At 40.3% G+C, this 23,138-nt stretch overlaps 1 protein-coding gene across 2 annotated transcripts in view; it reads right to left on the minus strand.

Annotated features, from left to right (window-relative positions):
* med24 (mediator complex subunit 24) overlaps positions 1–23,138 on the minus strand; it is a 71,242-nt gene that overhangs the window by 13,764 nt on the left and 34,340 nt on the right. For both annotated transcript variants that reach the window (XM_051674467.1, XM_051674468.1), the window contains 2 exons: positions 11,491–11,755; positions 368–549 (listed from right to left, as the gene is read on the minus strand). In XM_051674467.1, the coding sequence (XP_051530427.1) occupies positions 368–549; positions 11,491–11,755 (447 nt within the window). The remainder of the gene's footprint in view (positions 1–367; positions 550–11,490; positions 11,756–23,138) is intronic.

Raw genomic sequence — 23,138 nt, forward strand, 5'->3', positions numbered from 1 at the left:
AGATTGCTTAAAGTAATAACACATCTCTCCTCAACGAAGTAAAAGATTTTATGTCTCTGCAGAACAGCAACAGTGCAGGATAAACCACGAGTTGAGGTTTAATACTTAGGGTTGCACAATTTCTTATCCAAAATATAATTTTGACCCATTTTCAGTAGTAAAAATCCACTAAATACAAATATCTACCTACTACTGATGGGAACATGTTCAGTTGTCCCTCCAGTTACATTTATGTTCGCTATAAACTGGAAAAGTGTTGCATGAAGCTCCTTTGAAATATTCAAAAATTCTCCTTTTTGTGTTTATTTATCCTGCTTTTGATGCAAAATGCATTAAAAAAAAAAAAAAAAAAAAGTAATTATCATACTTGGCGAGAGCTTTTCCGGGCGGGTCAGCCAGGCTGTGCCAGTGGGCGGGGTCAGTGAGGAGGCAGGGCAGGATGTGACCCAGCAGAGTAAGGGTGATCTGTTGGGTGTCCAGACAGAAGATACTGTATAGTAACTCCACCACACGAGACGCCCACTCCTTACGGGTCTCCTTCAGCAGCTCCTACCACACATGGGGGGGGGGGGGGGAGTAGGGAAGTGGTGTTAATGACCCAGAACGTGGTAGGTTTAATCCCCAGAAGGGATGAACGATGAATTACCAAATCTTAAAAATCTCACTTCAGACTATCTGCAAAAAGTCTGGTCCACTTCACACCTTATTCTGCCTCAGAAAATGACATAAATTTTTTTTTAAAAAAACCAACCAACCACAGTGTTTTGTTTTTATGTGTCGTTTAGGGGTGGGTCAAACTGAAACAGATTATACCACAATAATAGATTGCAGCCTTCACAAACGGTTGTACAGAAAACTAGCAGAAAATGTGTGCAGACTTTGTGATCAGAGTTTTTGTTTGTCCAAAAGTAATAGGTACACACAATTTCACAGATATAACTCCGAAAACAAAGTGAAAATATAATTCTGCCTATGGTTATCTAGTTCTAGAGGTTGACCAATATTATGAAGTAATAATGTTCATTTCGTTGGAATCCCAGAGGGAAAGGAAGGTCAAGACAAGTTCATGGAAGGGCTCATTCCGAATTTGATCGACACAGCGGGCCGTCATCTTGAAATACAGCACACGCACAGAGCTCTTGATCAGCTTCTCAAAGCGGGTGTGAGACCCCGATCCATTCTGGCAAGGTTCTTGTGGTCAGCAGACAGAGATTTTGATTTACATGTGGCGAGGAATAACGGCAAGTTGTGCTGGGAAGATTACAACATTATGGTTTTTCTGGACTTCGCCAGAGCAACACAAGCAAAACGGGACAAATTCAAAGAGTTTAAGAAGTTTCTTCACAAACAGGAGGTGAGATTTGCTTTGCTTTAAACAGCCAAGTTGAGAATTGATACCAAGAATGGACATAAGACTTTCACATGCCCACGAGAAGCTATGGCCTTCATTAAATCAATGAAGTGAGTGGATGGCTTTGCCCACGCTGAATCAGCGGTATGGACTACACATCGTGCATTTTGCTGATGCGGTCTGAAAGGGTTTGTAATTTGGTTGGTTGCCCACTGTCTCTCTCTCTCTCTCTCTCTCTACTTTTTTTTAATTATTTTTTTTGAATTTTCCTTTATTGACTTAATGTTGAGTTTGTTCATTTTGTGGGTTCGATGTTGTTATTTACTCAGGCCTATTTCACATGAAAACTTTTATGTGCATTTCAATTGTACAGTTTACGTATATATTATTTATTTTTTAATACACCGGACTGAAGTAAACTTGTAGTGGAAAATCTCATGAGCATGCACTGACCATCAGATTTCTCGGGGATGGACACCAGTTGAGACTGTTATGCGCGAGGTTGAAATGCATCTTTTTTCTGTTCTGTGGGTTATTAAGTATTTTATGGTTACATCAGTGTTGGATAGTGGTTTATATAATTTAACCTTGGGTACCGATGTTTTCTTTACATGTCACTATGTCACACTTATATAGGTAAAATGTTTCTCTCCATGAGGAGTGTTAATAGAATGGGGCACCCTATAAAAATAAGGAAGGTTGTATCTTTCCTTAACGTAAAAACTATGATATAGTGTTCCTTCAAGAGATGCACCTTTCTTCACAGGAAGCTGAAAAACTTGGCAGGGTATGGGGTGGGCATATGTTTTGCAGTGCTGGTTCAGGTAAGAGCAGGGGAGTCATCACAATGATAAGCATTTACAATTTAAATGTCTCAACAGATTAAAGATAATTTAGGAAGAGTTTTGGCTGTTTTGGCTGAAATACAGGGGCAAAATCTTATTTTGGCTAATATATATGCACCAAATGCTGATAAGAACTTTTTTATAGATCTTGAGGGAAAGTTACAAGCAGCTGGGATCCTCCAGGATATTGTTTTGGGTGGAGACTTCAATCTTTTAGTGGATCCAGTCCTCGATCATAGTGATGCAAAGGTGTGTAGTCCCTTTAGAGCAACAATGACAGGATGTGTAAAAATCTTGGTCTTACAGACATTTGGAGACTTCTGAATCCATCTGGGAGGGACTACACCTTTTTATCATCAGTTCATAAGATTTACTCTAGAATACATTTTAAAAAAAAAATATATATATATATATATATATATATATCTAAGTCACTTATTCCATCTGCCACTGACTGCTCAATTGGGAACATTTTAGTTTCAGATCATGCTTTGGTGTGTTTAGAGATGTTGCCGCATATCATATAGATGGTAATTACATCCCTTTTACAGGATCCAGCATTTCAACAAATGTTAAAGACATAGGTTAATGTTTATGTAGAAACCAACTGGTTCTCAGTGTCCTCTATGGTCGTGGCATGGGAGGCGCTTAAGGCAGTTCTTAGGGAGCAGATCACACAATATACCTCAGTCATTAAAAAGATCAAAGCACAGGAATTCATAGAATTGGAAGAGTATTAAATGTGCTGAAACAGAGCTCAAGCGCCGAATGTCATCCAATGGTCTTAGAGAGTTGACTCAGCTAAAATATAGGTACAATACTATTTTGTCACAGAAGGTAAGAGTTTTGGTTATTCAGAGCAAGACAGACAAACTTTGAGATGGGAGACAAGGCAGGGAAACCTCTTTCCAGATACATAAAAAAGAGTTTTTTTTCCACCATCCCTTCAGTGAAGTCTTCTGGAGGCTATTTATTTATAACTGCCACAGATCATAAAGAATTTAAAGAATTCTTTAAAGAATTCTATTTCAATCTTTATATTTCTACGTCTTCATCTACCGATAAGGATATTAGCAACTTTGTAGAGCCATTAGAACTTCCAAAATTGACGAATGATCAAAAAGACTTTCTTGACTCAGATATTACTTTGGAGGAGCTTGTTGAAGTAATTAAAGACTTTCCAACAGGTAAAGCACCAGAGCCAGATGGTTTTGCAGCAAATTGTTTTTGATCTTGTCACAGAACTGGCTCCACTTATGTTAGAAGTTTACACAGAATCATTAAAGAAAGGTGAACTACCGCCAACCATGGTACAAGCCCTAATTAGTCTCATTTAAAAAAAAAGATAAAGATGCAAATGAATGTAAAAGTTTTCATCCAATTTCCCTGATCCAGTTAGATGTAGAAATAGTCTAAAATTCTGGCTAATCGATTAAGCAGAATAATTACATCTCTTAAACATATAGGTCAAGTGGGGTTTATTCATGGTCATAGTTCTTCTGATAACATTAGACTTTTTATAAATATTATGTGGTCAGTAGCCCCCATACCCCAGACCCGATTTCTGGCATCTCACTTGACACCAATTGATTGATTTTTTTTTTTTCATTGATTCACATAAATGAAAACTGTAAAACAAAACATATTTACACAGAATCAATCTTACCCCCACTATTACCCCTCCCAATCCCACCCTGACCCCAACAACATCACAGTGGTCATCAAATGACACATATGCAAAAAAAAAGATAAACAAATACAAAATATTATAATAATAATCACATATCCATAAAATGACATATACCCGCCCCATTTCTCCACGAACATGTTGTACTTCCCCATTCTTCTAAATGCACCTTCCTCAAAGGCCGCCACCCTTCCCATCTCCGAGCACCCCTCCTGAAAGGAGCGTGCTCCAGCTGACCTCCAGCCCCTCAAAACGATCTGCCTGGCAATGATGACACTGGCTAAGATCCAACTATTTATGTGATGGGACAATCTTTTTAAGATTTTGGAAACACTTCTATTGGGCGGATTAAGTTACTTTATAAACAACTGTTAGTGGCGGTGGAAACTAATGGATTAATTTCTGATTTTTTTTCTCTTGGCAGGGGAACCCAGCAAGGCCGTCCTCTCTCCCCTTTATTGTTCAGTCTTGCCCTGGAACCATTAGCAGCTGCAATTAGAAGACAGGATGATTTTCCTGGTATTCTAAGTAGTAGGAGGTGTGGTGCATAAACTTCTACTCTACACAGATGATATATTATTATTTGTCTCCTACCCTAGTAGATCTATGCCTAGCCTCCTTAGAATTATTAATTCTTTCTCCAAATTTTCAGGATACTGGGTGAGCATATTGCCCTGCCGCAGCTTTCCAAACTGGAGCCTTTCAATTGCCCAAGCAAAGCATTAAGTATTTAGGCATTTTATTTCCAGCACATTTGAGAGATTTAGTAAGAGCTAATTTTGACCCATTAATGAAAAAGTTCTTGTGTGATGTTGATAGGTGGGCTTCACTACATTTTGTGACTGGGAAGGTCAATGTTATAAAAATGAATTGTATCCCCAAATTCAATTATTTACTGCAGTCTCTCCCTCTAGAAGTTCCTCTTTCTTATTTTAAACAAGTTTGATAGAATATCTAAGTCCTTTATTTGGAATGGTAAACGACCTCGTTTGCATTTTAGTAAGTTACATAGACCAATTGACAAAGGAGGTTTAAGCCTCCCCAAAAAAAATTTTTTATTACTATACTTTTAACCTCAGACCCCTGGCCCATTGGTCTCTTCCACCCGATAGAGCCCCTTCCTGGTATAACATTGAAAAAGTGGTCCTTGCCCCAATCTCACCATTGCAAAGTCTTTCTATCAAATTGCCTAGAGAAGTAAAAATGCACACTATTATTTCAACCTTGTGGACAAAGTTTTCCCATATGTTCAGTTTTGATCCTTACCTAAATGTTTCCTCAAGTATATGGATGAACCCCAAATTATGTATTAACAAGTCCCCCTTTTTCTGGAAAGAATGGATTGAGAGGGGTGTTGCTACTCTTGGTGACCTTTATGAAAATGGAGCTTTGAGATCATTTGAAAATATAACACAGCAATTTAGGATTTCTAGGTCTCAGTTTTTTAGGTATTTACAGTTTATAATATTTTTGGTGGTAGTACACAGCCTCCTAAGGCTGCAGACACCCTCTGTATGGTACTCACAGCCTTTAGAAAGGGTCATGAAGCATCAGTGTTTTATTCCTCATTGATTCAGATTCTTTGTGATGGAGCCTTAACAGCTCTTAAGAAATTATGGGAAAGAGATCTGAACTTGATGTTGGAGGATGGGGAGTGGGAAATAATTTTAAAAAATGTTAAAACTATGTCCAGGGATGCAAGGGTAGGGCTTATTCAGTTTAAGATCTTGCATAGTTTCTACTGGACTCCCAATAGATTGTTTAAGCTTGGTTTAAAAGTCACACCTACCTGCTGGAAATGTCATTTGGAGGATGGAGACATAGCCCATGCTCTGTGATTCTGCGCTAAGATGCAAGAATTCTAGGTAAGAGTCCAGAATTTTATCTGTGAGGCTTTAGATACTCAAATTGCATTCTGCCCTAGACTATGTATACTGGGTGATGGGGCGGTTCTTAAAATAGGTGATAAATATACAAAAAGCTGGGTCCAAACTAGTGTAATGATTGGCAGACAGAGACTCAGAATTTAGAAAGTATTCATACCCCTTCATTTTTTTCACATTTTATGTTACAGCCATACACTAAAATGCTTTATTATTTTTGAAAAATAATAAAGCTCATCAATTTACAGTCCATACCCCATAATGACAAAACAAAAACCAGATTTTTGATAACTTTGCAAATTTATTAAAAAGAAAAAACTTAAATATCACATTGACAAGTATTCAGACCCTTAACTCAGTACTTAGTTGAAGCACCTTTGGCAGCTTTGCACACCTGGATTTGGGGATTTTCTGCCATTCTTCTCTGCAGATCCTCTCAAGCTCTGTCAGGTTGGATGGGGACCGTCGGTGAACAGCCATTTTCAGGTCTCTTCAGAGATGTTCGATTGGGTTCAAGTCTGGGCTCTGGCTGGGCCACTCAAGGACATTTACAGAGTTATCCCTAAGCCACTCTTGCGTTGTCTTGGCTGTGTGCTTAGGGTCATTGTCCTGTTGGAAGGTGAACCTTTGGCCCAGTCTAAGGTCCGCAGTGCTCTGGACCAGGTTTTCATTAAGGATACTTCTGTATTTTGCTGCAATCAGCTTTCCTTCAACCTTGACCAGTCCCCCGGTCCCTGCCGCTGAAAAACACCCTCACAACCCGCCAAACAGTTCAATCTTCATTTCATCAAACCAGAGAATCTTGTTTCTCACAGTCTGAGAGTCCTTTAGGTGCTTTTTTTTGCAAATTCCAAGCAGGCTTTCTTGTGTCTTGCACTGAGGAGAGACTTCCGTCTGGCCACTCTGCCATAAAGCCCAGATTGGTGGAGTGTTGCAGTGATGGTTGTCCTTCTGCAAGTTTCTCCCATCTCCACATATGATCTCTGGAGCTCAATTGGAGTAACCATCGGGTTTTTGGTCACCTCTCTTACCAAGGCCCTTCTCCCCTGATTGCTCAGTTTGGCCAGGCAGTCAGCTCTAGGAAGAGTACTGGTTGTTCCAGACTTTACCATTTAAGACTTACGGAGGCCACTGTGCTCTTGTAACTCTCCCCAGATCTGTGCCTCGACACAATCCTGTCTCTGAGCTCTGCAGGCAGTTCCTTTGACCTCATGGCTTGGTTTCTGCTCAGATATGCATTTTCAGCTGTGAGACCTTATACAGACAGGTGTGTACCTTTCCAAATTATGTCCAATCAATTGAATTTGCCACAGGTGGACTCCAATCAAACTGAAGAAACATCTCAAAGATGATCCAGAGAAATGGGATGCACCTGAGCTAAATTTCAAGTGCCATAGCAAAGGGTCTATCTAGGTTCTTTCTGATAAATTTGCAAAGTTATCAAAAAAAATTTTTTTTTACTTTGTCATTATGTTGCTGGAGTGTAGATTGATGTGAAAATTTTTTATTTTAAGCATTTTAGCATAAGGCTGCAACATAAAATGTGAAAAAAATGAAGGGGTCTGCATACTTTCTGAATGCACTGTAATTCTTAGAGGATGGAAGTCTAAAGGCGCTCCCTCATTTCAAGGATGGTTCACCGAATTGGGCAGGGTGGCGGCATTCGAAAAGATGTCATATAAACAGTTTGGCAGACATGTATGGTAAAAAACGGGACAAGTACTTAACCTTTCTTTAAGGCTCTCAGTGAAGACCATGTGGAGAGAAACATTATTGTGGTACAAATTGTTAATTGTATCCTTTGTGGAATTTTTCTTTTTCTCTCTTTAATGATTTTTATTTTCTCTATTATTTTTGGTGTGGGTTTACACCTATGTAACAGGCTTGACCACAGAGAAATTTGTTGAGGGTTAGGGTGGGGTTTGGGATTGGGAGGGGGATAGGGAAATAATGGGGGTTAAAAAGGGATAATTGTTGATTCTATTCATTTATATTATGCTTTATTTTGTGTTATGTTGAAGAATCAATAAAAAGTGTTAATCTTAAAAAAAAAAATTGTTTCCCTGTATCTATTTGTGAGCAGCTGGGAGTACATACAATTCACAATACGAGTCCTTACACTTTTTTTGAGATGCTAACAGAACATGTACTTGTCGCACATCATTGAAAACAATGACAGTTATCATTATGCCTATTAATAATGGGAAAGTGGTTCATTTTAGTTTTTATGAGGTACTTCGTTCATTGCTCTTCTGAAGCAATGTCACTAAATGTAATTTATATCTATATGCATAAAGTCTGAGATGTAATTGGTTAGAGAGGACGTGTCTACGTAATTAGATTCCGATAGTTTCTACACATTATTCATGAGAAGGAATGTTTCCATCCAATCACTGCACTGTCTCTTGCATGAGCTCATAATACAGCAAATTCAAAATCACTCATGGGCGGGAGAGCCAACGTGACCAGCACAAGTTCAACAGCACTCGTGGAACACAAATGAGAGCGGAGGGGGGCCTGGTTAGCTCAGTGGTAAAATACGCTGGCTACCACCCCTGGAGTTCGCTAGTTTGAATCCCAGGGCGTGCTGAGTGACTCCAGCCAGGTCTCCTAAGCAACCAAATTGGCCCGGTTGCTAGGGAGGGGTAACCTCCTCGTGGTCGCTATAATGTGATTCGTTCTCGGTGAGTTGAGCACGGATGCCACGGTGGATGGCGTGAAGCCTCCACATGCGCTATGTCTCCGCGGCAACGCGTTCAACAAGCCACGTGATAAGATGAGCGGGTTGTTGGTCTCAGATGTGGAAACAACTGGGATTCATCCTCTGCCACCCGGATTGAGGCGAATCACTACGCAACCACGAGGACTTAAAATCGCACTGGGAATTGGGCATTCCAAATTGGGTGAAAAAAAAAAAAAATGAGAGCGGACTTTTACACTAAACACCGTGATTAGGGCTGGTAGCATCACCGTGTCAACCACGCCACCGCCGTGGCACAGTGCCACCGGTGGTTAAGCACATATAACAGTATAATAAGGTATTTGATTTTTAGTAACTGTGTTGTGGATTTTTTATCATAGAGATGTATTCATTTTCCGTTTTTTAGAGACTTCTTGATATTGCACATTATGGTAACAGCGTATTCACAAGATATGCATTTAGTGTGCAACTCAAGCCAAATGCACACCACGACTAGACAACTACATGTCCATTCATCCCTGACTGAAGTTACAATTCCTAAATTCATGATAGTATATCAACAAAAAACATTAATAGAAAAGGCCTGTGCCTGTTTATGCACGCTATCTAGAAATCAAGCTCCGTTGTGAATTGCCTGCCATCATAGATTCACAGAATTAAGTTATAATATTAATGTTGTTGATATAGCTGATTAAGCTCATATAAGCCACACATATAAGATGCATTTGAAAACATATTAATAAACAGCGCTTCAAAAATCCTCATAATACTCTATCTACAAGTTCAGCAGATGTAAGTTGTAATATATTTATTCTGTTGATGGTTTATATATTTCATATACACTAACCATATATATATATGAGCAATTATTAAATACTCAAACCAGCCCATCTGGCACCAGCAATCATCCATGTGATTATCTAATCAGTCAATCATGTGGCAGCAGTGCAGTGCATAAAATCATGCAGATTCGGGTCACAAGCTTCAGTTAATGTTCACATCAACCATCAGAATGGGGAAAAATGTGATCTCAGTAATTTGGAGTGTGGCATGATTGTTGGTGCCAGATGGGCTGGTTTGAGTATTTCTGTAACTGCTGATCTCCTGGGATTTTCACACACAACAGTCTCTAGAATTTACTAAGAATGGTGCCAAATACAAAAAACATCCAGTGAGCGTCAGTTCTGTGGATGGAAATGCCTTGTTGATGAGAGAGGTCAACAGAGAATGGCCAGACTGGTTCAAACTGACAAAGTCTACGGTAACTCAGATAACTACTCTGTACAATTGAGGTGAGAAGAATATAATTTCAGAATGCTTTTCTGAGATGCGGGTTGGCGCTGTTTTGGCAGCATGAGGGGGACCTACACAATATTAGGCAGGTGGTTTTAATATTGTGGCTGACCGGTGTGTGTATGTGTTAACGCATACGATACATTTTAAATGTATAACGCGTTAATTTTTTCTTAATCGCAATTAAGGCATGTACCAATTTGAAATTAGATTCTGACATTTTATTCATCTCCGTGTGAGCTCTGAACTCTTGTAGGGAGCGGAATTTGCGACGTGTCCAGTGGGGACATTACACTCGGATACACACTACAAACATATACACAACAGTGAGTCATTGCCAGGGAAAGGACCTCTTATAAAACAAACACTGATGGGACTTGTGACAAAAGTTAAGTTCTTTGCATCTTTTGTAAGTCAGCATTTTATCACATTGGCATGTCAATCCTTATGAGCCTGCTGCACAGCTTGTTCTCCCGTGGAGGGTCTGTTAATGCACCGCTCAAATTTAACAATTTTGACATTGTACTCAGCTATTGATTATCAGATGAATTATATTCCCATTGGCAGTGTCAGCGCCAAGCCACCAAAAGCAGAACAAGATGCGCTTTTCATATGGAGTTCAACATGATGCTTGCTGCCCTGAAACAAATCATATGCATTCTATATTCAAAGTGAAAAGACAGCCTGATGATGATAAATATTGTGGAGGATGAGGGTTTAAGAGATTTAAAGTGCATTGCAATGAATAGTAGTTCTATCAATCAGTCAACATCCCACTTAGACTTTGGTAAATGTTTAATGTTACTTGAATTGGTGCTATTTTAGTGAATTTCTGTCTCTGTGGAGTTTGGAAAATGTTAATAAAGCATTATTGTTTCATTTATGCTTTATGTGCTGTTCTTTCCTAAGAAGGAAATAAATGCATTTTGACAGGAAATAAGTAAGCTATATATAGAGTAAAATGTCAGCACTTTTCAAATCTGAGATTAATCGTGATTAAAAATTTTAATCTACTGACAGCACTAATAAATACTGTATATATAAATATATATGATGCATTTGAAAATCTGTGATTATAAAAGTGTTTCAACGGAGATCAGCACTTTCATACCTCGACACACAGTTAAGAGGAAAAAAATCCTCTCAATACTAAGACTAAAACAAGGTTTTATTCAACAAAATGTTTCTTCTTCTAAAACATGCACTGGTAATATCTTGCAGTGTTGTATATTTCTCGTCATATTTTCGTCAACAATGTTTGAATTCAAATTGTTTATCCTCATGATCCAGTGTTTGTTAATGGAATCAAATAACAACTCAAACATTTTTGTGTGTAATTTCGTTGACAAGATTAACACTGTGTTCTGAATGTGTATTCAGTGCGGCTGGATGTAAATCCTCTAACAACTGAAAAGCTTTCAGCAAATGTAGGACAACTATTTAATTATTATCCAGCTGTTTAGTGATATTTATAGTCATGTTGAATACTGGAGATTAACAATATTAACAGAATCTGACATTCTGGAATATTTTTAGTCCTTGACGTGTACATTACTGACGTAGAAAATTGGCTGTATAGTCCAATAACAGACAGAAATGTAAAACCAATGCAAAAAGTTTTGTATTTATTTTTTGGGTATTATGTGATATTTTACAAAGAGCTTATTTTTTATTTCATGTTCAGTTACGCACTTTTTAAAGTTTGATAAACATGTAATTTGAGCACTCACCTTAACCAGGTTGTTGGTGAACCAGAACACTCCTCCCATATGCAGCAGGTTTTCAAAGAGGTGGAACGCACGCGAGTCTACCCAGCCCTTCTCCAGAACCTCCCTGAACTGAATCTGCAGGGCTTGACGTATGGGTTGGCGGGCAGGGAGAAGGTTCCGGTAGGGAATGGGCTCTGGACCCTCGACTGCTGGCCGCAGGGACAATCCTGTCTGCTGGAAGACATCTGCACACATGTGCTCCAGGATTGAGCTCATGATCACCACACTGCAGAGAGAGAGAAAGTGATTCGATAGGCAAGGAACATGATTTTGTGTTTTGACTGGTCCATTGACAATTTCAATTGTTTTATTTTCAATTTCTGAATATTTACTTAAACTCTTGATACTGCAGTTCATACCAGAGAAACGTCAAGCATTGTTTACTTCATTTGATTTTTGGAAGACATTTACTTATTTGGGAAATGCCAGGGTTGCTGCAGAGTTTTTTTTTAATCAAATTTAAGACTAAGACCTTTTTCAAGACCTTAGCAAATAAAATTAATACCGCATCCCCATACCAAAAAAACCCCAACACAATCTCAAAATAAATCATGTGTCACAGGCACTTAAACAGGCAGGGGCACACATTCAACATGGCCTTAACAGTGTTTATCAGTAAAACAGTGTAGGATATATGCAAGTTTAAAATACGCAAGACATGTTTTCCACATATATATCAAATTAAAATTGGTTTATGTACCATTATATAAATAAACACAAATTAGAAGTCGACCAATATTGGATTGTGCCGATTTGATAATGTGTTGAAAGAAAGCCAGTTAGTCTGCCAATAGTTTTTTAAAATTGGTAGCCTAAATTAAATGTTCTTAATCTTTCCTTCCTGTGATGGGTAGGGCCAGACAGAGGCTACAAGAGTCCAAATTTAATTAAATTCCAGATGCACCTTATGGTGGGACTCTTATTTTGAAATGTTTGCACTTCACTGCAAACTTCACTGTAAGTAAAAGTGAGTTTACTTAAAGGGGACATATGCCAAATCCACTTTTTTTTTGTACTTTTTTTTTTACATAAATTATGTGTCGGGGACTGGGTAGCTCAGCAAGTATTAACACTGACTACCACCTCTGGAGTCACAAGTTCGAATGCAGGGTGTGCTGAATGACTCCAGCCAGGTCTCCTAAGCAACCAAATTGGCCCGGTTGCTAGGGAGGGTAGAGTCACATGGGGTAACCTCCTCGTGGTCGCAATTAGTGGTTCTCGCTGTTAATTGGGCGCGTGGTAAGTTGTGTGTGGATAATGGAGAGTAGCATGAGTCTCCACATGCAGTGAGTCTCCACAATGTCATGCACAACGAGCCACATGATAAGATGCACGGACTGACTATCAGAAGGGAAGGCAACTGAGACTTGTCCTCCGCCACCCGGATTGAGGTGAGTAACCACGCCATCACAAGGACCTACTAAGTAGTGGGAATTGGGCATTCTTAATTGGGAGAAAATACATAATATGTCCCCAGTGTGTGTAGACAACCACAAAATCAGTGGTGAATTCTCAGGGCCAGCAAAGCCTTCTCTGCTGGCCTAACATGCCAAATAAATAAATATTTTTCATCCTTTCATTTTCAATCACGTATCATGTATTTTTAATCACTTTCCACTCTTAATTAATCTGCAAATAGAGAAAAATGAAAAGTTTATCCAGTCAGAATTTATTCCTTGCTTACAAGCAAAGTGTGACAACTGTTTCACACTTCGCATGCCAGAAGCAGCGCGTGAGTCTGAGCTCCACCCCGTCAGGCCTTCAGAATTTCCACAGAATCCCTCAACAGTGCAAATGAATGTGCATCTAATGTCAGATTGTCAGATTCATCAGCCAATTAGATTGATTTATTTGTTCTTGGTGGGTGTGATCTTTAGGATATGTCCCAGTCGAGGCCTTCTAGCTGGCCTTGAGTGATGCAATCATGCTTTAAGTGATGTACGTAATTCAAGAGCGATAAGCATAAGATCAAGCTGTCTGACGAGTCGGCTGTCATCACTGCTGTTATTGCCATTGAGAAAGAGATCCTTATGGATTTAAAAACACGAGATGTTCTGCATGACCGTGTGATTGCTTAATTTATTAAACAGGAAAGGAGGACTGATTTTCACTTCAAGCAAATTGGTAAGTGCTTTTTGCATTGTTATAGCAACATCAGGAGTTTTCTAAATGTAATTTAGGCTGCTGGAGCATTCAGTGTCGGATCAAGTTTTGAAAAGTAGTGCTGCGTTCCATTCAACTCGGAAGGTCGGATTTTCCAACTTCCTATTAGGAAAAGTGCAATGAAATGCATCTTTGTCAAAATTACGACTTGTAGGCTCATGCAGAAATTCTCAACTCCAGTTTCGCCGAGATGCAGGGGCATGATGTCACACAAACATGTCGACACTCAGGGAGATATACAAAGTGATAAACATTCACTATTAAGTAATATCGATAAATGAGTTCGTTTCTACATTACGTGATATTAAAGCTTGTTCAACAAACGTCTGCAGAAACAGGTGTATAAAACATGGTAAATTATAATCTCTTTTGATAATGGTACACCTGAAGCACAAATGCTAGCGCTGCAGCATTGTTTATCAGTTGGGTTGCTAGAAGACATCTCTAATGAGAGTCAAACCACTGCTAAGTTAACAAGAGCGTTGCATCTTTGTTTCCTTAAACGTCATCTTCCGAATATCGGGGAATGGAATGCATTTATGGTCGGAGATATGTAGGAATATCCCTCATCCAACTTGAATGGAACGCAGCATAACAGAAATTTATTGCAAGCAATATTTAAATCGCAAATATTATTAGATAGACTTTTCCAGGTATTATAGACCTCCTTGGTAGGTTCATATGAAAAATTATGATTTTTGAATGTCTGTTCGGGAGACGTTCATTTCACAAACAGTCATGCTGCAGTTAAAATTAGGCTTGCTTGAGCATTAAGTGTCCTTTCAAGTTCTGGCTTTCATGCGTGGACGTGTTTTTAAAATGTCAATTGGTATTACTAGTTAGCTGTGCCAAATGTATGATGCCCAAAGTCATAGGGTGTCTTATTCATTGTGAAACTGTGTTTTCTTAATGGCATGAATCACACTGAAGGCCTAGACTTTAAATGCACAGCCCGCCACTGCACAAAATATGGTAAAAGACCATCCCGTCGTTTCTTTCCTTTGTCTCCAAACGAGCTGTTCAGGTTTGCAGCCCCTTATGACATCAAAAGAGGAAAGGTACTGCACACGGCTGGCGAAGAGATCCACCCGAGTAGCTTAGATCCGCCCTCATTAAAACCCTGAGCGAGTAGCGCACAGTCCGCCATAATTATCTCCTCGCCAGAGCCGCTTGTCATAACTTGGACTGCTTCATCAACGATGGTCAACACAAGGCTGGATTTGCTTCAAAGCTAAGTATCAAGGATGGATCGATACCAACTCTCTGTGACCCAACTTCAGATTTGCAAGTCGTAAGTTTCGCACTTTATACTTTTTAATGTTTGCAATTTGGCTTTCTGAATTTGCCTGTTAGCACGCTGAGCAAAAAACGCTTGTTGTGAAAACATTTTGCTTTGTGTAACGTAGCAACTAGTCCCTAACTACCTTAATCCATAACAATGAAGCTGTAGCTCTGTTTCAGTTACAATATAAACTGATTGGCCTCCTCCACAGTCCCGCATGAGTGGTCATGCAATTAATATTTTTTGTGTAATAAAACCGGTCATTTTTTCAAAAAACTATTATGAAACGATAGTGGTATTTTCAACAACTATAGCCGTTTTACATATTTCATTACTCAACCTTTGTTATGCACAATACAGTAAGATGATTGACTTAGTGTGTTCTCCGTGTTATTTAAATTTTTTTAACCGTTTAAGTTCTCCTGCATTGTTGTTGCCGGGGTATCCATGGCACCAGCAGGAAAGGCACAGCCCACTTCCAGAAAGGGGTGTGGGGAGCAGCAGCTCCTTTGCATTTAAAGCTACAGACACTAAAACAGACCGTTTGGAAGGGGTATAAAGGCATGGTAGAATAAATGATCTGTGAGGTGTTTTGAGCTGAAACAAGACAGACACATTCTGGGGACACCTGAGACTTATATTACATTGTGTAAAAAGGGGCAAAATATGTCCCCTTAAAAATAATCAATTAAGTCAACTTTTATGCCATTTAGGTCAGAGCAACTTGCATTTTTAAACAGTGAGCACATACAATATCAAGTTTGGTGGTGAAGGTAGAACATACAGGATTTTGAGCATGCTCAGTTTGATCACTGACCCTCCAACACCCCCCCCCATTTGAAACTTTGTGCACCTCTGCGAAATGGAAGTATAAATGTTACTGTTGTAAGTCTATAAAGCCAGGCTCTATCATGGAAAATCAGGAAATATTTGAGAATTTAAATCTTTGATTTCTACTCATATCTTTAATGATGTTATCCATTTGTTTAATGTCATGGAAAGGTCTTGAAAATTCATGGGTCAAAATCTGGGGGAACCTTGTAAGGCTGAGCACTATGCACTTCACATTGTTGCACCTGCTACTGAGCATGCCCACTGGAGAAGCATTGTGGCTAAAGACACTAACCACAATCACCTGCTCTTGAATTTAAGTGTGTTTGGTCAGAGCGTTTCTACATATGAGGACATATGAGGAAAGGCCCAATCTCACACCCAACACCCAGTCTGACCTTCACTTCACACAAACACCAACACCTCCTGCAACCCCCTTCCTCCACCCTCCTGCAACTCAACCTGCACTTAAGATCCTAGAAGATGATGTGAGTCGCGTCTTTCGGAAACAAAAGACGAGGAAGGCTTCAGGCCCAGATTGCATCTCACCTGCATGTCTTAGATCCTGTGCTAACCAGCTGGCCCCCATCTTCACACAGATCTTCAATAGATCACTGGAGCAGTGTGAAGTCCCATGCTGCTTCAAATGCTCAATCATTATTCCTGTCCCAAAGAAACCAAAAATCACAGGACTTAATGACTACAGACCTGTCGCCCTGATGTCTGTGGTCATGAAATAATTTGAGAGACTGGTGTTGGCCCACCTGAAGAACATCACTGGACCCTTTCTAGATCCCCTTCAATTTGCTTATCGAGCAAACAGGTCTGTGGATGATGCAGTCAACATGGGATTGCATCATATCCTGCAACATCTGGACAGACCAGAGACATATGCAAGGATCCTTTTTGTGGACTTCAGTTCAGCTTTCAACACCATCATCCCAGCTATTCTCCAGAATAAATTACACCAACTCTCTGTTCCCATGTCTATCTGTCAGTGGATTACCAGCTTTCTGACGGACAGGCAGCAGCTTGTGAGACAGGGGAAACTCACTTCCAGCACATATACAATCAGCACTGGTGCACCCAGGGTTGTGTGCTCTCCCCACTACTCTTCTCTCTCTACACCAATGACTGCATCGCCAAGGACCCCTCTGTCAAGCTCCTGAAGTTTGCAGACGACACCACTGTCATCGGCCTCATCCGAGATGACGATGAGTCTGCATACAGAAGGGAGGTTAAACAGCTGGCTGTCAAAACAACCTTGAGCTGAACACGCTCAAAACGGTGGAGATCATTTTGGACTTTAGGAGAAACACCCCAACACTGACCCCCCTCACCATTCTAAACAGCACTGTGGCAGCAGTGGAGTCATTCAGGTTCCTGGGCACTACCATCTCACAGGACCTGAAGTGGGAGACACACATTGACTCCATTGTGAAAATTGTACTTCCTTCGCCAGCTGAGGAAATTCAACCTGCCACAGGCGCTGCTGATACAGTTCTACTCAGCGGTCATTGAGTCTGTCCTCTGCACTTCAATAACTGTCTGGTTTGGTTCAGCTATGAATTCAGACATCAGAAGACTACAAAGGACAGTTCGGACTGCTGAGAGGATTATTGGTTGCCCCCTGCCCCAATATTAGAGACTGTCACACCATGGTCTGTTCGAAAGCTCGATTCTGATTGGATGGAATGTGTGCATTAAAGCCCGTTCAATGCACAGGCAGTTCTAGTCAGTTTTAATCACCGTTCTATATTATTGCACCTACTCTGATGTCCTCCGTAATGAGACATTGTGAGAGTCTTTAAATCAACTGTGACATGCTAAATGACAAAAAAAAATAAAAAAAAGAAGAGACTCCAGTGTTCATCAGTCCCATATTACTGAGTCCGACCTGGAGTTAATTAGAAATGCATCTGAACTTTCCTCTTACACACCCATAAGGCTTGTAATGAAAATATGTTTTGCGCAGAGAGAAGGAAACTGGCAAAATGAGGCAACACAATTTAAATTGTAATGTGATAATCATGTGATCGGATCACAAAAGGACACATGTAATTAAAAACGCATATGACCAGGGAATTTGAAGTGTAAACGCCATCCTGATCCGTCGCAGGCAGCAGTGATGCACCAACCCTCACCTGTCAATCAACCGCTGCACTAAAACAAGGGGTTAAACTGTTCATGACACCGGTTACATGTGGCTTTAAAAGGAAATAATCATCCAAGCAATACACATACAGTGCTGTGAAAATGATTTCTTCTGTTTTTGTGTATATCTCATACAATTTCTTTTCAAAAATTCAAACAACATCTAACATAAAACAAAGGTAATCTGAGTAAACACAAAAGTTTTGTGTGTTTACAGTTACAGTTTTTAAAAGATAATGTTATTAATTGAAGCAAAAAGTTATCCAATACCAAATGGGTCTGTGTGAAAAAGTATGCGACGAGGAGGAGGGCAGGGCAGGGCCGTGACTATGCACACCCGGCCCCCAATTGGGCTAATCAGCCGAGGAGAGGGATAAATGCAGCAGAACGCGGCAGTTCAGGAGAGAGCGAGCCACATGTAGCTGCCGTGTGTGCGTTTGTGTTCTGTGTGTCTTTTTGTTTAAGTTCTTACTAAATATTATTTTGACTGTTCAGCCGCTTCCCGCCACCTCCTTTACCATCCTTATCCTTGTTACATTGGTGCCGAAACCTGGGAAGGAGGAGGGATGTGCTGTCGTGGAGTCCTCGCCATCCGCCTGAAGACAGAGGAGTTGCTGCCAACCGCCTGGACGCAGAGGAACGGCCGCCATCTGCGAGGGGAGGAGGGGCTCGCTGCCGGCTGCCTGGAGCAGTGGAGCTGCTGCCAGCGGCGGAGGAGTTCCCTACCGGCCACCAAAATGTGGAGGGTTCCATCCACCAGGGGTCGGAGGACTGGCTACGGTCCGCCCGGGGAGGAGAGAGAGAGTAAAAACTTGCTCGGCAGTTTCTCAGACACGCCGTCGCCTGGTCCTCGATCACTCCTCCACCCTCTGGCGGATGACAGCTACTCCTCCCCGGGCAGACTGGAGTAGGTCCTCCGACCCCTGGTGGATGGAAAGCCCCTCCGTGTTTTGGCAGCTGGTAGGGAACTCCACCGCTCCAATATTTTTCATAGCACTGTACAAGTACGAGAACTCCACTGATCTTCACTGTGTCTGATATCAAAATGCAGTGACACACACTCGAGGCTCAGCTGACACAGGTACTCCACAAACAGACAAAAAGTGCGCCACATATTCTTTGTCTTTTATGACATTCTTGCACTTTATTATTATACAGTAACACACTGACTGATGTATGTCTTCATGAAACAGAGTCCCTCCCTTCTGAAATCTGTGGTTAAAGGAGACGCTTATAAACGACCAGGTTTAAACAGTGATGTGTCTCACCAGACCACATGTGATCGGATCACCCAATACACATCTTAATACCAGGTGTAAATAGGGTCTTAATGAGTACTGCATTATGCTTTGTTCAAGTCGTATAGGCTGGAACATGTAACAAGGTGCTTATGGAGCTCAGGGACAACATGTGCAGTTTGTGGCTGTACAAACAACCTGAGGCCACTTCTATCAGTTGTTCTCCCAACCCTCTAATAAAGAAGGAACAGGTATCCATATATTGTCCTTATTAAGTACCGCCAGGCTGTGCTCCGACATCTAGATAAATGAATGGATGACCAACTCCACACAAATTTTGCGCTAAAGCATCACGGGGAGTAGATAAAATGTGGATAAATCGCAGCCTTTTGTAGTTTAGTAATCATGCAAGACTATATCATGCTTTCAATCTTAATTCAATCAGTCATGCAGCCTTAATGGATACCATACCGAAGTCTCATAGTGTGCAGGTTTCAAAGCATTTTGCATGGTTTTCCCCTCATCATGTAAGTGCCACTTTTATGACGATCATGTCAGCAATGCTGGTTTTTCAGATTAACACATGTTCTTAGGAGTGCCAACTATTCTTCATTATGTGGTTGTTATTATTTTTGGATTGTGCATTTAAATTCACAGTGTTTTTACATAGTGTTTGGTCTCCAAAAACCCATGTCCATTTTTCCAATTATTCGCATAGCTTTTTATTCAATTCATTTAAATAAATGTATTATTAATCGCACTACATTATCTCTGTGTCTGATTTAGAACGGGCAGAACTCTAGATCTAACGACCTGTAGATAAAGTTAACCGTTATTGTTAATCTTCCAGTCAAAATTTGCACTGTAAAATCAATGACAGCTGTAACTAATCAATGCTGGCAGTGACCATGGTATAAGCTGGATAATCCATGGCTAGATGTGCGACTGTGCATTAAATTATTTCAATGCATGCTTCACCTCAGGTGGTTCTTCGCCTCCACGTTGTGCATTATCAATTCATCTCAGGTAATATTACATTCTTTACCATTTATTTGCTGTTTCTGTTGCTGACGGCACACTGCACGAGTGTTTGTAGCTTGCTAGCCTGCTTAGCATTGCTTATTCTTATACATTCTTCATTTTATCCTTTGCCATTTTATCGCGTGCTTCGGGTTTTTCCGCTTTTCTACCGTTTCATCTGTGTGTATTATACCGCACGCACTAGTTTCTCTCGTTTTGTTTTTTGCTCGTCTACATCTCACATCTTGACTGCGTGCATTAGTTTTCTACACAGATTACTGCATCAATCTCAAAAATCTGCTGATTAGGAACCACATCGATCTCAAACTCTCGCCGCTCAAGAACAACCATAACAACAACAACAAACAACTGCGGTAAGTCATGGCATCCGCTCATGTTATTACTTCCTGCATAACATGCCACATGTTTACTATCGCTTCTTCTGTCAGCAGTGAGGGATTCACATGTGATAAATGTAAGGAATTAGTCAGGCTGACAGAGAAGGTTGATGAGCTAGGAGGCACGCATCCAAACACTAGTGGAGGTCAGTGAGAAAGAGAAGCTGGTAGACACCGTTTCGGATGCGGGTAGAACAGCGAGCACACACACACACTTTGGTTCCGGCTCTAGAGCACCCGCAGCAGGCCATTTGGGTGATGTCTCGGCGGCATACTCGCTCAGCAAAGCGACACCACTCTCCCGTTCCTGTTAGGGTTTCCAATCGATTCTCCCCACTCAGTGAGGCACCCACTGAGAATCATTTTGAAAGAGCCCTAATAATTGGTGATTCTATTGTAAGGAACGTGGAAATAGAGACTCCAGCCATTATTGTTAAATGCATTTCGGGGGCTCAGGCGTCTGACATCAGATCAAATTTACAAGTGCTGGCTAATGCTAAACGTAGATTTTCTAAAATTGTTATTCATGTCGGCACTAATGATGTCCGGCTTTGCCAGTCGGCGATCACTAGAGATAATGTTAAAGAGGTGTGTGAACTTGCAAAAATGATGTCAGACACTGGGCCCCCTCCCTACTCGTTGTGGTGACGAGGTTTATAGTAGATTAGTGTCACTGAACGGCTGGATGTCGGAGTGGTCTCTGGAGAACAGAATAGGATTTATAGACAATTGGAAGAGTTTTTGGGGTAGACCTTACCTGCTAAATAGAGGCGGACTCCATCCCTCCAGAGAAGGTGCCGCTCTCCTCTCTAGTAATTTGGCTAATAGTCTTAATAATGATAGTATTTGACTAACTGGGGCCCAGGTCAGGAAGCAGAAAAACTGGTTAATCCGAACATCTGCTAGCTGCCTTGAAACGTCATACAGGTCACATAAACTACAACACATAGAGACTGTATCACCTAGATATCATATAGAGACTGTGTCTGTTCCCCGAACTACCAAACACAAAACTTTCACTAAATCATTTAGAAAAAATCTGATTAAGGTCAAACTTGAAAAACAAAAACAAAAAAATTTAAGATAAACATCATATAAAGGTAGGGCTACTAAAAATTATTTGTTTCTTTCATTTCTTACGCCATGCCAGCTTCTATGGCTATATTCATGGCGGGGACCAGGTTTAGTTATTTAAAATAGTTAAATACGTTAAATGAGGTGTTTAAGATTCATTTTCCTAAAAACCTTAAAACTAAATATGAATTCACTTGATTAAAAACCTTTTCAAAAGAATCAACTGAATAATACAGGTTCCTCAGATGTATAGAGGTATGACAGTCCAGTAAAATATGTTTAATGGATAGTGGGTTCTGACAAGATGAGCACTTTGGTGAATTTTCTCCTGATTGTAAAAATTGGTGTACGAGTCTTGTATGTCCTATCCGGCATTGTGTATAAATGACTTGATCCCAGCGATTATTAAAAGGGAACACATATCTTGTTCCAACAACAAGATTTATTTCTCGTAATTTGTTGTTTAAACATTGATCCCATTCCGACAGCCATTTGTTTTTGATATATACATTCAGAGTTGGTTTCAGATCTGTGGAAGGTATAGGGCATTTTTCTGGTTCAGTAGATAGTGCTTCTCTGGCAGCTCTGTCTGCTTGTTCATTACCAGAGATTCCTGAGTGTCCAGGTATCCATAAAAAAAATAATATTAAAACTCTTTGCTTTAAGAGACAGTTTGATTAAAATCTTCACGATTGTTGGGTGATCAGTTTTAGAAGCTTCCAATGCTTCAAGACATGATTTTGAATTGGCTATTATTAAAACAATGTTGTGGAGCAGTCTCAATAAACTTCAGTGCCAGTAGTAGAGCGTTTGCCTCTGCAGTGAAAACTGAACTTTGGTCAGGGATGTGGATACCCTGACACAGTTGGTTTGTTGCAAAAGCTGCTGCCACTTTATTTCCAGATTTAGTTCCATCCGTGTATATTGGGATATGTTGTGGGTATACTGCTCTTATGCCCAGAAAATGTTGATGGACAACATTCGGATGCGTTTTGGATTTTTGCTTCCTTGTTAAATCCAGGTGGATTTTAGGCTTTTTGAGATCCCATGGAGGAATTTTGCAGAAATGTGTCTGTTCCACACTGTTTAGATCCACTTTCAGATTCTCCAGATGGGTTTTTATACCAAATGGACGAATGAAACTTGTTTTGTTTTTTTTCATATATTGTTGAATGCTGAAGTGGGAAAACTGCTGAATAGGCTGGGTTTTCCTTATTTGTTTTAAGTTTGGTTGCATATTGTAAGGCCAACTTTAGGCATCTGATTTCCAAGGAAGGTTCATTGGCTTCCGCATAGAGACTTTGGATTGGTGATGTTCTGTAGGCTCCCAAAGCTAGTCGTGTAACTTGGTAGTGTACAGTGTCCAAAAGTCGTATGTATGACTTCCTAGCTGATCCATAATGATACTTCCATAGTCCAGCTTTGAGCGTACCATGGTTCTGTACAAGT

The sequence above is a fragment of the Myxocyprinus asiaticus genome, chromosome 36 (genome assembly GCF_019703515.2).
Source record: "Myxocyprinus asiaticus isolate MX2 ecotype Aquarium Trade chromosome 36, UBuf_Myxa_2, whole genome shotgun sequence".
In the NCBI taxonomy this organism is placed as follows: Eukaryota; Metazoa; Chordata; class Actinopteri; order Cypriniformes; family Catostomidae; genus Myxocyprinus; species Myxocyprinus asiaticus.